We start from the raw sequence: 17,588 nt of genomic DNA on the forward strand, positions 1-17,588 counted from the left end.
TATATTATGGACATTGTAGGATTAAACTAGTATATACTGTATTGCAACCTATAGAAGACTCTGGAATCACAGATTTTGATATTCAAAAAGTAGAAATGTATTAATACAAAAGTGCTCGTGCAAAGATTACATTAAATTTCATTATACATAGGATGATAAATTTGGGATATAGGGAGGGATGTAAAGCCTCACTATAGGGAATGGTGCAATGCTGGTGGCATCTGCAATACCTCGACCATTCAATTATAACCTGAGTTGATAATACATGTATGTACAGGCATACCTTAAAGGCACAGGGACTGCTAGATTTAGGGCATAGTATACATATATATTAGTCTTTAATAGGGTGCTACTATAACTTGTATATCACACAGAGGTGCCCCTAGTAGCCACAAGGACTAGGAGGACAGCACATACTGCATGCACATAGTATCCAATAATCAATATGGTGTTAAATATACCTAAGTTGATATCCCCTATTTACAACATTGCCCCATTAGCAAGTCAATTTACCTGTAGCCATTAGTGAGCAGTATAGGTCCTATGCAGCGCCTCAGATTGCACCTGCCCCAACCTCGACGCGCGTTTCACCGCACTGCCGGTTTCATCAGGAGGTATGTCTGATCATGGGCATGTACCCTAAGGGTGTTTGTATAGAAATGTATAAGAAATAATTAGGTTTAATATTTATCAATGTTTTTGTAAAAATACTTTTAGTTGATAAAAAGATATTCAGTATATGAATCATTTAAGGAATTAGTGCCTGTTTTTTTTATAGATCTCTATGGAGACAGCTATATTATGGACATTGTAGGATTAAACTAGTATATACTGTATAATCAGCTCTCTTTACCATATCTTTGTCAGAGAACCTCAGCATATAGCTGTATAGCCATATCTACAGTATAAATAAACAGAAACTCGAGAAACAGGAGCTGTAAAGTGACAAGCACAAACATTAGTGCTCTATGGTTACATGCTACATATTCACCAGTATTACTGTTAGAGAAGCTTACAAACATTACAGCAACAGACATATTGGTAAGTAGAAAAGCTAGTGACAGGGTGCAATTTGGATTTGCTTGTTTGTCATATCACTTATAGTTAAAACCTGACCAACAAACCACGTGTTTGAGAAGACTATCCCTTTATTAAGACAACATTGGCTGGTATGGATAGTATATGATAAAAATTATCTTCTATGTTCTAGGAGACCATTTTTTTATGCAATTTGGAGGTGTTTCATTTATAGTATATACCATACATCATTACATTTTTTTTAGTCAGGCACATAAGTGGAATTAGGCTCAGAATGGCCCACAAGGGGACAGATAAATCCCCCTGGTAGTCCCCTGTGCAGGCCCATTATGTGCAGTGGTTGACACAACACACTTGATTGCTTATGTATAGACATCTTATTCATTTAAGAAAGTACCCAGTGAATGATGGTAATGTAATATATTCAGCTGAACACTTGGCACCAAAAGTCATTGTTGCTGGTGGGCCTTGACGCCACAGTCCGACACGGAGTGGAGTGACCAATGTCTTTAATTCATTCTGAAGTGGAAGTTTAATTATTTATTTGCTATTTTATACTAAACTCTCAAGGTGTTATTTAAGGTTACTAGCAAAAAGACTGTTTATGTTGGATGTAATTATACTATGTGTTGATGTTTTAGAAGATAATATTGGTGTATATACAGCATAATATAACTAGATAACATCAGTATATGTAACATCAATTAGCTTGTGTTTTCTTAAGTAAGTGATCAACGTTCTAGTTCAGTATAACCATACTTATACTTTATTTTTATTAGACATATTCTTTCCGTATTCTAAAATGTTGTGTCTATGTCCATTCTATAGATAACGTTATACTAATTAAAATATAAATTCCTTTGGTTCAAGGCTGCAGAATCGAATGGATCTCGGAAAATCTCTGTATCACTCCTGAAATCGATACTCATGGATCGAGAGTTTAAAATAAATGACCTCAACAAAGAAATAAGGAAAGTGCAAAGTGAGAATCTGCACTTGCTGGAAGAAATGAAATATCTTATTTCTGACAATGATAGACTTAAACGAGAAGTAGAGGTATACAATTCTAATCTTGACATATTTGTATGTTTTCAACACGCTTTTGAAGGAGAATCTTCTAAAGAGCTCTCAATGCTGATTCTTATGAGAGTGTAACTCAGGGACATAAATAAAGCAAGATATTTGCAAATTAATTTACACTAAGGAGTGGGAATTTGTTAAGGGTTCATTTATACTGGACAATTATTGTATTCCTAGGAATACTTGTTTCTCAATTATCAGCCAGTGTAAACAGCCTACCAATTACTTAACAAATGAGCAAGCGCTAGTTCGGTGGGAGAAATTATTTCTAAGCTTATTTTTAAGTCTGCTTAAAAATCCTCAATCCCAATGTGCTGTCGAGAGCATTGACATTATAGTGATTTATATATGATCTTCTTGTGCACATTGGAAGTATTGTCAGCCTCTCAAAATGGGTTATTAAATCACTGCCGAAAAGCAAACATTCAGCCAATCAACGACCGTTTAACGGCTGCCATCGACTATTCTAAACCCACCATAAGACAGGCGGTTCATACACCAGACTTCCACTGGATAGTGCTACATTAAGATTTGACACATTTTTTAAGGGGCATATGCACAACTTCAACAGTCTGTGTACCACAAATGTAAATTCACATCTGCTATGAGAAGACAAAATTTTGAGCTGTAAATGGGCGTAGCCACAAATGCTCTCGTAGGATGGCCACAGTTCCACACAGGAGTTCCAGACATACATTTCTCAAAGCGTCAGGTAAAGATGCTCAGGGCCAAGTAAAGCTCTTACCCCAAATTAAGTACCAGGCAGTCACTGATGCCCCACATGACCACAATACCTCCCATTGAGTTTCAGTTCTAAATGCCCTTTGTGTATCCGTAAAAGCATTATCTGAAGGTCAACAATTGAGTTTATAAAGGCTGTTTCTGTTTCTGATGCCATATGTACCCACAGGTCCTAATTAAGAATACATTTTAATAATTGCAAAAAAACCTGTATGAAATGACAACTTTAATTAGACATATAACACCTTCTATGTTTTTTTAGGCTATGACATTTGACAAAGAAAGAAAGGAAAAAGATTTATTACTATCATTTGATCCATGCTCCCCCTTGGTTCTTCAGAAGGAAATTTGTAAGTAACTACAGTAGATTGTGAAAATACTATGCTACAATAATGGAGAATGTGACGTAAATTTATTATGTATTCATGATAGTTCCCGTATCTGCCTTGGTAGATTTAAAACATCACTCCAGCGGGTTTTCTTTTACTGCACCACTGGAGTGGTGGTTAAAATTTAAGTACCCTGCCCTGGATATTATACTCACCTGCCGCCATCTTCTTCTTAGTCCAGCTACTCTTTGGTGAGTCTGCTGTTATTTGTGAACTTCTGGCAGCTGCAGTGTATCATGGAGTGAGGCGGAGGTCACAACTCATTGCAAGTCTATGAGAGCCTCGTTCTGGCTCTCTTAGACTTGCATTGGGAGCTTGTGATGTAACTTTTGAAGTCCAGCCAGTCAGAAAATGCGAGCACAAGGTGGTAATGGGGGAGCGGTGTTGGTAAAATGTGAAGTTGTGGAAGGTGAGTATAATACAGAGGGGTGGGGTTAGGTGGGTGGGGGGGTGGGGGTTAGATTTAAAGTGCCACTCCAGCACTGAAAACCCCTCCCACTGGATTAGTGCTTTAAAAAGTACCTAGAAAGAGAACTAAAGGGGGTGTTACATGCAGCGATATCGCTGGTGAAAGCACCCGCCCCCGTCATTTGTGCGTCACGGGTAAATCGCTGCCCGTGGCACACTATATTGTTAGGAGTGGTCACACGGACTTACCAGCCTAGCGACGTCGCTGTGTACAGCAAACTGCCTCCTTTCTAAGGGGGCGGTTCGTGCGGCATCACAGCGGCGTCACTAAGCGGCCGCCAAAAAGAAGCGGAGGGGCTGTGATGAGCGGGACGTAACATCCCGCCCACCTCCTTCTTTCCGCATTGCCGCCGGCCGCAGGTAAGCTGCAGTTCGTCCTTCCCAAGGTGTCACACGTAGCGATGTGTGCTGCCTCGGGAACGACAAACAACCTGCGTGCTCAACAATCAACGATTTTTTGAAAAGGAACGACGTGTCAATGATGGACGGTAAGGTGAGTATTTTCCATGGTTAATGGTCGTTCCTTGCTGTCACATGCAACGATGTCGCTGATGATGCCAGATGTGCGTCACGGAATCCGTGACCCCGGCGATATATCGTTGTTGCGTGTAACGGGGCCTTTAGAATACGGGATTGTGCACCATTTATTTGAGTCAAACCATTAGTTTATATGTATACCAACCATGAAAAGGGGTAAAGGAGAATGTCTAGGATGCTTAGTGAATGTGTCAATATCATTATCCCCATGAGCAGAAATCTACCATTCAGTTTAAAGCTAACAGTGTAATTCATCCCGCTTACATATAATGTGAAATACCTGGGAATGGATTCAATATTCTCAACAATATAAACTACATCTCGCAGAACTAGTGTAACATTTTGTTTGTAAAACAATTTGCTGTTCCTAATAGTAAGTGAGCTGCGACAGAACAAAGTACATTTGTTCCTTAATAAAACCATAGATTGCTTTATTTTGCAATTAGTTCTGCTATTAGGAGGCCACGCGAGGTTAAATCTGAAAGGAACAATTTATCAGCCAGAACATTTGAGCTTTTCCAAATGATGTGTTATAGAGCACTAATATATTTTGAATGTACATCTGCATTCATCAAACTGTCACCAGCAATATAGAAATCTGTAAGTAACATAAGCGGAAGATAACTTGTTTTTGCATGCTTTAATAATTAAGCTCTATTTAAATGAACCCATCGCTATAATCTATTATATTATGGATGTAGATGAGTAAACTGTATTGCTGGGTGGTTCTTTGCTAACTATGTACTTTTTCATGTCATTCATTTACTTTACCATTTGTTTATTATGGTGCTGACAGACGTCATATAAAGTACACCACTTCTCAGCCTTTGTTATATAAGGTATCTTATACAAAGCATATGGCACATGCAGTTCATGTGAGTCACAAAGGGAACAGTGATGATGTCTGTAAAGCGCTGTGGAATTAATGGCGCTATGTTAAAAAAAAAGTTAAAAACAAGTAAAATAACACAAATACAATATGAAATTGTAACACTAGTTACTACACAGGCAAGTTGAAAGGCAGAATAATCAAACATTCCAGGGTCAGGTACCAGGAGAGCACGTAAAGATTAAGGGGATAAGCAGAGGTGTTGTCAGGTCATGGTCCGGAGTCAGAATACTTGGAGGGTAGTGGATCAGAGCAATGGGGCACGGCAAAAGGATGGAAGAACAAAGTCAATGGTCAGGGAGCAAATATCAATTCCCAAAGAACAGATACAAGAAGCCAACTAGCAGAACTGAGCATAAGGCTAAAGGGTTTTTTACACGCAGCGATATCACTAGCGATATCGCTGGTGAAAGCACCTGCCCCCGTCGTTTGTGCATCAAGGGCAAATCGCTGCCCGTGGCTCACAAAATCATTTGGAGCCACCACACATACTTACCTGCCTAGTGACGTCGCTATTGCCGGCAAACCGCCTCCTTTCTAAGGGCCAGGTATGTTTAGCGTCACAGCGGCGTCACTAAGCGGTCGCCCAATAGAAGCGGAGGGGCGGAGATGAGCAGGATGAAACATCCCGCCCACCTCCTTCCTTCCGCATTGCCGGCGGCCACAGGTAAGCTGCAGTTCGTCGTTCCCGAGGTGTCACACGTAGTGATGTGTGCTGTCTCGGGAACGACAAACAACCTGCGGGCACAACAATCAACCATTTTTTAAAAAGGAACGATGTGTCAACGATGGACGATAAGGTGAGTATTTTCTATCATTAACGTTCGTTCCTTGCTGTCACACGCAATGACGTCGCTAACGATGCCGGATGTGCGTCACGGAATCCGTGACCCCGGCGATATATCGTTAGATACGTCACTGCGTGTGACGGGGCCTTTAGACTGGCAGTGTTCTGGGACTGACTGCTCAGCTAAATAGCTGGGCAATAAAACCAAACAGGGCACACCTGGAAAACCCAGAACCTCCCAGTCTCAGATTTGGATGGCTAAGCTGTCACTGAAAACATCTACAGCTCAACATGCTTCTGTACAAGATTGGGCAACTGAGCTGTCAATCAGCACACCAACAGCTCAGCATAGCTGGAATCTATAGTGCAGCAAAAATAACCTATTGTGTCTAAGATGCACTGGAATTATGATACTGGCTCTCACACTGAGCCCGCATCTTTCCCTGCACGTGACAGCTGATTTAATTAGCCAACATGTGCCTCTAACAGCTGCAGGTATATCGGAGATCTGCCTGAGGCTCTTAACCAGTTAAATCTCACTGTCAATCTCTGTCAGCAGGATTTAACATGCGCCAGAAGGTAGGCGCGTTATTTCCTGCTCCCATCGGCATACCAATGGGTTGTCATGACAGCCGGAGTTCATTTGGTGACCTCTGTGTATGACATTGCGATCTTCCTGTGAATGCCAGCTGTGGGCCGGCGTTCATGAGAGACCATGATTTTTTCTATACAGCGCAGAACTGATGCACTACTTGTATTGCACAAGCGATCAGATGATCACAGCTTCAAGTCCCCTAAGGAGACTAGTAAATACAGTAAAAAGCAAACAAAATCTAAAAAAACCCCAAAACAATTCAAATCATTTCCCGTTTTGCCCCATTGAAAATAAAATACACATATTTGGTATCCCTGCGGTCAAAAATGTCTGATTAATCAAAATAGAAAATAAATTAATCCAATCAATAAACAGCATAATGAAAAAAAATTCAAAAAAACAATATTAGAAGCATTCATTCTGCTATATTGACAGAAAGATAAAAAAGTCATGCCTTCTTGGAAGAAGTGAAAGAAAAAAACAAAAAAACGGCTTGAATGGGTTTAAAAAACAATGTAATACTCAACTGACCATTCACCTCCTCAGCCCTTTCATTTATCACCGCCACCAGTGAGGTAGTGATTTTGAGGGGGGAAAAAATGCACCATGAGCTGCATCTTGTAAAACCAGCCTAGCTTATGTATTCCAGTTCTGGGTATTAGTAAGGACAGAGAAAAAAAAGACAGGCTGTGTGCACACGTTGCGTTGAGTTACTTGCAGTTGTAAACGCATCGTCTGGCAGAAATTGTCTTTGCCAAATTTGATTTTGACCACAAAAACGCTAAAAATACGCTTGCATTTTGACCGCGTTTTACATGCTTTTTCATTGCTTAAAGTCAGATGCGTTTTGAATACAAATACACTACTAAATAAAGTTTAAACATTCAAACACTATGAAAAAAAAGGAAAAAAATGATAACAAATATAATGATTAAAAACATACACAAAATAGCTAATTTTATGCAAATGATAACTGAGATCTTTTATTTATGTTTAAAATAACATTAATTTATTGATTTTCATTAATTTAATTGTCGGACTGTGTGTGTGTGTAAAGGGACATATCATGCCCTTAACATATAGTCAAAAACGCATGCGTTTATTTTGTCAAAAAAGCATGCTTTCTGCATCGAAAAAGCATGTAAAACGCTGGGATTTTGATTTATGATGCATTTTGAAACTTCACATTGACTCTAATGTCAGCAAAAACGCTGCCAAAATGGCAATTGACATGCTGCTTCTTTAAATGCAGAGATTTTGACAAATTTTCTGCATCTAAAACACAGCATTTTTAAAAGCATTGTGCGCACAAGAAATCCCTATTTCCCATAGACTTTTCCCTGAAAATCAAAATGCATGCATTTTTGCATTAAAACGCTGCAGTTGAAAACGCTGCGGAAACGCATGAAAAAATGCAACGTGCGCACACAGCCTTATTCTGTCAGAATGTAACAATGTGTGAAGAGCTGTGTGACAGTTTTTGTTAAATTACATTATTGCCTTTTTTCACTTTTTGGATCAGACAAGTCTTTTAAATTTTGCTTCAAGGTGAGTTGGATGCCAATAATTCCTGGGATTCCTTGGTCTACCTGAGTTAATGTACTTTATATACCATTAGACATTAGGGAAATAGGTTTATGAAGAAATCACACATACCTTCACATTGTACAACCCTTCCTGCCCTGTGCCATAACAGTAAGGGCTGTACTATTGTGCCATGGAGATTATAGGGGCTCAGGATCTGTATCTGTCCTAACTACAGGGTGGGCCATTTATATGGATACACCTAAATAAAATGGGAATGGTTGGCAATATCAACTTCCTGTTTGTGGCTCATTAGTATATGGGAGGGGGGAAACGTTTCAAGATGGTGGCCATTTTGAAGTCGGCCATTTTGGATCAGACTTTATTTTTTCCAGTGGGAAGAGGGGCATGTAACACATCAAACTTATTGAAAATTTTACAAGAAAAACAATGGTGTGCTTGGTTTTAACGTAACTGTTTTCTTTCATTAGTTATTAACAATTTTATGACCACTTATAAAATGTGTTGAAATTGCTGACCATTGTCTTCTCCCACTCTTGACCCAATGATGGCAACACTGCAGAAGAAATTCTAGCACAGGCTTTAAGTATCCGTTGTTTCAGATGTTGCACATCTTGTATCTTCACAGCACAGACAATTGCCTTCAGATGAACCCAGAGATAAAAGTCTAAGGGGGTCAGATCGGGAGAACTTGGTGGCCATTCAACTGGCTCACGATGACCAATCCACTTTCCAGGACACTGTTCATGTAGGAATGCTCAGACCTGACATCCATAATGTGATGGTGCACCACCACCAATAAACTGCTATATTTCAGTATGGTGGTATATTATTATATACTTTAACTGTAGAGAAAGACATGGACCACATATCCAAAAATCATACATTGATCTGTCATCACCAGGCGAAATTTACAAAGCTGAACATGAGGTTCTTAGTTTAATATCCTGATCAGACTGTATGAAACCTACTACAATGTTACAGTCTACATTTCAGTAGGTCCCTAATTCCCAACCTTAAAAATGTGGCGCCATGAGCCAAAGTGCCAGTGCACCAGCAGGGTAAGCGCACAGTGCCCTACAGCACCCATGCTGCAAAACAAAAGCCTCGACGGCTGCAAGCCACTCCACCCAATAGGCACACCGCCACAGCAGCTATGGCCACTACACAGCAACAACACAAGTGAAAGGACCTGAAAACTCATCTTCCACATGTTCTCAAACATGGTGGTATATTATAACTTAGTAATCAGATCACTGCATGGTTATGGAACAAATGCCAGTCAATTTACCATGCTATAGCAATTATGGCTTTTACCAGCAATTGACTGTTCCAGCTAATGACTGACTGCAACGGTCGCATTGCAGTGTTGGCTAGAGAAGCAAGGGATATATGAGAAAAAGAATAGAAGGAAGAATCTGACTAGCAGCTTTGCATATCCCTATTCTCCTATCGTCAACTGACAGATATTATAATATCTACTTATAAAGGGAGAGATTTATCAATCATGGGAGGGAGAATGGGTAAAAGTGTCAAAAAGATTAATCTCTGAGTCCAGTGTTTCACACTGATTTTATAGAATATTTACTATTACATAAAACAGTCCTTATAGAAAATAATAATGCTTAGGCTCATGGGTCCAGTCACTGCCCCAGGAAGACCTTTATATTATGATGTTATGTAATGTCGGATTCTTTTTATTTTCACGAAAATTCAGTTGGTCAGGCCATTACTGTACCCTGGCTCAGCATTAAACCTGCTTCTCGAAAGTAAGGTCAGGGATACTTTATAAAGCACTGCTTAGTAATGACCATACAAATTGTTAAAAAGTGTCAAAGCTAAAGCAAACATATCTTGTTACCATATGTCCACATTATTTTACAAAGAATGTATTACATTATGTGACTTTTTATATTTTCTCACAGCGAACCTTAAAAATCAGATTAATGACCTCCAAGAAGCTAATGAAAGTGCTATTTTGGAGCTAGGAAAAGCAGATGAAGAACTTTCCCAGCAAAGGAAGGACTTTGCAAAGCTGAAAGTAGAATATACACATAACCTTGAAGAGTCACAAGAAGAAATAAAGGTCCTTACACAGAAGGTACAGTAATATGCAGCATATATGCCAGTACTTTATATACAACACCAATTCCAAAAAAGTTGGGACGCGGTTTAAAATGTAGAGAAGACAGGAATGCAATTATTTTTAAATTTTTTACAGCCATATTGTATTCAAATCAGTTTTATGTTGAAAATGTTTACTATTATACATTGTGTAACATTTTTGCACAAATTTTAGATAAAAGGTGTGGTAAGGTTTCTCCTTGTAGAGAGGTCTGGCCTGCCAGTATGAGATCTTGCAATGCTTCTCTGGAATTAATAATGCAAATTGTCTCTTCAGAGAGGAACAGGACTTGAATGAAATGCAATACCTCAAAACACCACGTCTGCAAATTGCAATTCTGGTTTGGCTTTTATCCTAAAGGCCCCTTTACACACTGCAACATCGCTAGCGATATCGCTGTAACGTCACCGGTTTTGTGACCTCCCCAGCGACATTGCAGTGTGTGACACGCATCAGCGACCTGGCCCGCGCTGTGAGGTCGCTGATCGCTACAAATCTTTCAGGACCATTTTTTTGGTCCTTTTTTTCCCGCTGCGCAGCATGCATCGGTGTGTTTGACACAATTACAACAACATCGTTAGCGACTTAGAACCTAGCCCGTAGGCGTGCTAGCGTTCCCTTTCCCGCCCCCTTACCTCCGATTGGTGGTCGCTGTTGTTTCTTTTTCCTGAGGAAGGAGACGGAGATGTCTCTGAAACGCATAGAACTGTGAAAATAAAAAGGAAATCTTTTTAATCTACAGCATCTGTGGTTTTTAGCGCAGCGTTAAACCCGTTTCTTTTCTCTATATATATATATATTATTGATATAAAATTTGTACATTCCACAACAAAATGTGTGTCTTTGGAACATGCTCGTCTAGCCCGAATAAATTCCCCCAGTGGGAGGTTTTTAATGACATGGTGTGCATGACAACTACTCACATGTAACAAGGCCTTACTGAAGATGGGAATTCTGTATAGCTGGTGGTAATCTAGGAAGAAGAGATTTCAGCTGTAAGGAGAATATCCAGAAAGGGGGTGGACTTAGTTTCTGATATAAAATGTAAATTCATATCATTGTTATTTATAATTGAGAAAAAAAGGTGATGTCAGGAACGTGCTGCTCAAAAATAATATCACATCATCCAAATAGCAACCATACCATCTAATATATTCACAGACAGGATTTAACTGAGAATACAAATAATGCTGCTCCCACCATGACATATATAGATTAGCTAGGGCAGGTGAGCATTTATCACCCATAGGACATCCCAAAGTCTGCAAATAGAAAACACCATTAAACATAAAAAAATGTGTTAGCAAAAAGGAAACCGCAGACAAATAAAGTTGTTAAAAATATCAGGATATATTTTGCACTTGGTTAGATAGACTGATAAAGCAAAAAGAGTTTTTTTATGGGGAATACATGACCGTGCCGTCACATCATTGGTAACCAAAAGGGACGCTGATGTCTAACCTACTGAAGCCAGACCCCGACACGCTACATAAAAATGGGGGTCCTGACTGGGTGTGTGGTGCACTACAGTAGCGATACACCTTTGCAGGCCGTATGTTACCGATGGCTTTGGCCGGCCAGGACCAGATGGTACACAGTTCCAAAGAGGAAATCACAACTTCTTTATAAATACAAAGTCTTTACTGAACAGATGGCTGATGATAACACTATACACACACAAAAGTGGGCACATTGCTTCTTGGACGTTTCATATGCATTAAAGAGTAAAGGCTGCTTTACACGCAGCGACATCGCTAGCAAAAGCACCCGCCCCCGTCGTTTGTGCGTCACGGGCAAATCGCTGCCCGTGGCGAACAATATCGCCGGTACGCGTCACACCAGCTTACCTTCCTAACGACGTTGCTGTGGCCGCCGAACAAACTCTTTTTTAAGGGGGCGGTTCGTGCGGCATCACAGCGACGTCACACAGCAGGCCATCAATAGAAGCAGAGGGGCAGAGAGCAGCCTCATGAACGTCACTCCCACCTCGTTGCTGGAGGATGCAGGAATGCTGTTGTTCGTCTATCTCGGGGTGTCACACGTAGCGATGTGTGCTGCCTCGGGAATGACGAACAACCTGCGTATCAAACGAGGAACGATTTTTTGGAAACGAACGACGTGTCAACAACCAACGATTTTGGGCACTTTTCGGATCGTTAGCGGTCGCTCGTGTCACACGCAACGACGTTGCTAACGAGGCTGGATGTGCATCACGAATTCCGTGACCCTAGCGACATCTCATTAGCAATGTCGTTGCATGTAACAGGGCCTTAACTCTAGACATATTCCTGCAGCGTGTTCAGTCTCATATGTCCTTACACTTCCACATAAGCCTGAGCAATTCCCCACCACCCAGCTCCACCTGACATCACAGTCCATTAGAGTCGTTCCGTTCTCTCTGCGGATTTGCGTCATATTCCTCTCCAATATGGCTGGACCAGGCTTATCGCCTCCTGACACTTCTGGATCTGCCACCAAGAGCTATCTATTCGACTCGCTCACTGTTTCTTCTAGGCCCGTCCCTTCTTGAGCTATAAGCCATTAAGGGCCATACTTCTGAGCGTCTTCCCTAGGGACCAGTCTCTCAGTCATTCACTTACTCAGTGGATTCAGAATCGACTCCAGTCACTGTATTGTACATGGCTCTTTTATCTGCTCAGAATCTAGCTTTCATGCCTCTTGGTCTCCTCTCTTGTTACAGTTCACTCATAGCATGTAGCTCTGCTGCCCCTCAGACATGAGGTCTGTTTCTGTGACTGGCTGAGCCCTAATTGATGCTCCCACAGCAACCGTTTCTCTCCCTCAGCACTGGCTCCTCCCCTATAGGCTAATCCTAGAATCCTAACTGTCAATTGTCTGTTGCACCAGTGTTTCCTATGAGATGTATTTGCACCAGTCCCAGTGTCTCCTATATGATGTATTATCACAAGTCTCAGTGACTCCTATGTGATGTTTACATAGCAGTCTTGGTGTTTGATATATGATGTATCTTCAGTAGTCTCAGTGTGTTCTATGTAATGTATACAGAAGTTTTGATGTCTCCTATGGGATGTATACATCACACCTCCAGCTACTTGATGTGTATAAACACTACATGAGCAGTGATGAATTTCCTACTTTAAGGAGACATACAGGTACTATGCAAACGCTTTCTGAACAACTTATTGCTGCGAGTTCTTTACAAAAGTAATAATTGCAAAGATTCGATTGCACTCTAGAGGGGCGAGTTAATTGTTTGCCCAAATATAGCAGGGTAATATTCAAGTTGATCATTTTTGTATGGTCTGTGAATGATGTTATAAATATCCAAATGGCCCTTGGTAGAACAAAGGTTAAAAAAAAACAGTAGAATCAAGCTCTTCAGGTCACAAAGACTTCAGATTTATTTCAGCGTGCAGGCAAGACAGATAGCAGGGCCAGCGCTACGCGTTTCAAGTGAAAAATATCTTTTTCACCTGAAACGCGTGGCCCTGGCCCTAGTTTTTTTTGGGGGGGATTTTATGGGTCGTGGCAGTGCCTGTCCATGCTCCAGGGAATACACTAAAAGGAGTGGGTGCACACACGGTAAGCTGATTATTACATATAAGAACAAAGGTTCCCCACCCCTGTTGTAGAAGCTGGCACACTATTATGAGAATGAAGGGGGTAGGAGGAGTGGCTAAACTCTTTCTACAGATAAAAGGATTTATTCATTTATTACTCAGTACGAACAGACACACGGAACAAAATACTATCAAAGCTAAATAGCATATAAAGGAAGTAATTGCTAGATTTTTAACTTCTGTGTTTCTGTGCTTTGTTTATTGTCCCTAATAATAAAATGGCAAAATTTTGAACAGCAAAATATAAATGAAAATGGCAAAAAGCATAATTTCCATTAAAGCTGTATTACATTTTGTTATACTCACAATGTAGACAATAATATTCAAAGATAAAGCCTAAAGGCTTTTACATGGGCCAATAATTGTTGAACAAGCGTTTACAAAATTGCTTGTTCCCTATCATCAGCCCATATAAACATGGTGCTGATCAGTTGACGGATGTTAAAAATGCACATTCACTAAGTGATCAGATCATTTATGCTGGCACAAAACATCACAATGTGATTCTCCATGGGGACGAAATGTTCGTATTAATGATTGTTCTTTTCTTGTACTGTTGTACATGATATATTGTGGCCTTTGTTAATTAGCTTTAACTTTACTTTCTGCAGTCCGATTATTTCAACATTAGCTTCTACTTTATTTTAGAATATTATTGATAGCATTATAATTGCAGTAACATTTTAAAAAATCCATCAGTTATATTTCTCAAATGTAAGTTTAATATTTTTTTTTAAATTCCATTTTGAATAATAATAAACTAAAAAGCTGATGAATTCTAAAAGCACAGCAGTCATAATGGCCTAAACCGTATAACCTTTTATTGCATATTTTAATATTGTGCTAAAATGATTTTGCAATATGCAAGATTTCTGACCAAACAATGTAAGTAGCCAGCTACAGAAAATTCTGTACTCCTATTGATTAATAGTAGATGTGCTACTCATGAAACAATATATCTACCGCAGTATTTTAGTTAATGGGTAGGAGGTTGGAAACCCTAAGGTAAATGACTCAATAATTCTAAATGCTGCATATCCTATTTTTAAAGTCCCATAACCATTACATGATATTTTAGAAGACTGGAAAACAGCCATTGAATAGCATATTTAATAAGAAACAATTCTTTTAGCCATAATGTCTTCAAATCTAAAGATGAATAACAAAAAGAAACATTTCTCCACAATTAAATTTTAATAGCAATAAGGAAAAGTTGAGACGTTATGGAGGGATAGATGGGCATGCTCCCGTAACTTTCAAATGATGAGAAAATGGAAATAAAATTTTCACAACATCTAGTGACTTCCTGTTTCTACCTAGAGTAGAGAAAAGAGAAGACAAGGATAGAAACTTTGATGGGAGTACTTCTTTAATGTCTGAGAAATGTTCTGCCATGCTGAATACACTTGGGCATGTAAATCATCAAGATCCACTGCTGGCAGCTCCCTTTGCAGTTGTTGACCAATGATTCTCAGATGTGCTTAATGAGAAAGTCCGCAGATGCTGCAGGCCATGGTAGCATGTTTAGGCAATGTGGGCTGCTCACAGTTCGCAGTAGCACGAAATCTGACTTCAAAGAAAAGATAGAATAAAAGTCCATATGACATGCCACAATCAGTAACAGTAGAACAGATAAATCCAGTTAAAACCTGCACATTTCAACAACAACCTTTCTTAGTCATAGTTTTATGGAAATGACATTGGAATTATATACAGTACAGACCAAAAGGTTGGACACACCTTCTCATTCAAAGAGTTTTCTTTATTTTCATGACTCTGAAAATTGTAGATTCACATTGAAGGCATCAAAACTATGAATTAACACATGTGGAATGAAATACTTAACAAAAAAGTGTGAAACAACTGAAAATATGTCTTATATTCTAGGTTCTTCAAAGTAGCCACCTATTGCTTTGATTACTGCTTTGCACACTCTTGGTATTCTCTTGATGAGCTTCAAGAGGTAGTCACTGGAAATAGTCTTCCAACAGTCTTGAAGAAGTTCCCAGAGATGCTAAGCACTTGTTGGCCCTTTTGCCTTCACTCTGCGGTAAAGCTCACCCCAAACCATCTCGATTGGGTTCAGGTCTGGTGACTGTGGAGGCCAGGTCATCTGGTGAAGCACCCCATCACTCTCCTTCTTAGTCAAATAGCCCTTACACAGCCTGGAGATGTGTTTTGGGTCATTGTCCTGTTGAAAACCAAAATGATGATCCAACTAAACGCAAACCGGATGGAATAGCATGCCGCTGCAAGATGCTGTAGTAACCATGCTTGTTCAGCATGCCTTCAATTTTGAATAAATCCCCAACAGTGTCACCAGCAAAGCACACCCACACCATCACACCTCCTCCTCCATGCTTCACGATGGGAATCAGGCATGTAGAGTCCATCCGTTCACCTTTTCTGCGTCGCACCAAGACACCGTGGTTGGATCCAAAGATCTCAAATTTGGACTCATCAGACCAAAGCACAGATTTCCACTGGTCTAATGTCCATTCTTTGTGTTCTTTACCCCAAACAAGTCTCTTCTGCTTGTTGCCTGTCCTTAGCAGTGGTTTCCTAGGAGCTATTTTACCATGAAAACCTGCTGCACAAAGTCTCCTCTTAACAGTTGTTCTAGAGATGTGTCTGCTGCTAGAACTTTGTGTGGCATTGACCTGGTCTCAAATTTGATGTTAACCTGTGATTTCTAAGGCTGGTGACTCGGATAAACTTATCATCCGCAGCAATGGTGACTCTTGGTCTTCCTTTCCTGGGGCGGTCCTCATGTGAGCCAGTTTCTTTGTAGCATTTGATGGTTTTTGCCACTGTACTTGGGGACACTTTCAAAGTTTTCCCAATTTTTTGGACTGACCGACCTTCATTTCTTAAAGTAATGATGGCCACTCGTTTTTTTTTACTTAGCTGCTTTTTTCTTGCCATAATACAAATTCTAGTCTATTTAGTAGGACTATTAGCTGTGTATCCACCAGACTTCTGTACAACACAACTGATGGTCCCAACCCCATTTATAAGGCAATAAATCCCACTTATTAAACCTGACAGGGCACACCTGTGAAGTGAAAACCATTTCCGGTGACTACCTCTTGAAGCTCATCAAGAGAATGCCAAGAATGTGCAAAGCAGTAATCAAAGCAAAAGGTGGCTACTTTGAAGAACCTAGAATATAAGACATATTTTCAGTTGTTACACAATTTTTTGTTAAGTATTTCATTCCACATGTGGTAAGTCATAGTTTTGATGCCTTCGATGTGAATCTACAATTTTCAGTCATGAACATAAAGAAAACTCTTTGAATGAGGTGTGTCCAAACTTTTGGTCTGTACTGTGTATATATATATATATATATATATATATATATATATATATATCTACTGTATATGCTCATAGTGTACCCTTCCACTTAGGGCATAACCAAAGATAAAATTTAAATATATACAAAAAGTACTTTAAATTATATACAACAAACAATGCATTTAAAAAGGAGAGACTAAATATAAACTACAAAAACGGTCATTTAGGTATATTGTTTAAATTAATAAAGAATACATAGACATGTAAACATGTGCATACATGTACTGCTCAAGTAAAAGAAGAAAGAATAGTTTGATCAGCTGCCTCAATGACCATTATTCTAAGGTTCTACAGCAAAGTTGTACATATAATTTAGGAGTATACATAAGATTGATAAAGATCCTGCATATCACACAAGTATAAAGCGAATACCATAACAAAAAATATAGAATTATTAAATATTGTACATCACTAAATCATATTACAATGAAAATA

The 17,588-nt window shown here is 39.5% G+C and overlaps 1 protein-coding gene across 1 annotated transcript in view; it reads left to right on the plus strand.

The window, feature by feature from the left end:
• The window catches only part of LOC142290318 (uncharacterized), an 89,342-nt gene that overhangs the window by 24,315 nt on the left and 47,439 nt on the right, over positions 1 to 17,588 (plus strand). Inside the window, exons 2-4 of the mRNA XM_075334278.1 lie at positions 1,909 to 2,094; positions 3,122 to 3,209; positions 9,995 to 10,170. Of these exons, the coding sequence (XP_075190393.1) occupies positions 1,909 to 2,094; positions 3,122 to 3,209; positions 9,995 to 10,170 (450 nt within the window). The remainder of the gene's footprint in view (positions 1 to 1,908; positions 2,095 to 3,121; positions 3,210 to 9,994; positions 10,171 to 17,588) is intronic.

The sequence above is a fragment of the Anomaloglossus baeobatrachus genome, chromosome 2, assembly GCF_048569485.1.
Source record: "Anomaloglossus baeobatrachus isolate aAnoBae1 chromosome 2, aAnoBae1.hap1, whole genome shotgun sequence".
NCBI classification, from domain to species: Eukaryota; Metazoa; Chordata; class Amphibia; order Anura; family Aromobatidae; genus Anomaloglossus; species Anomaloglossus baeobatrachus.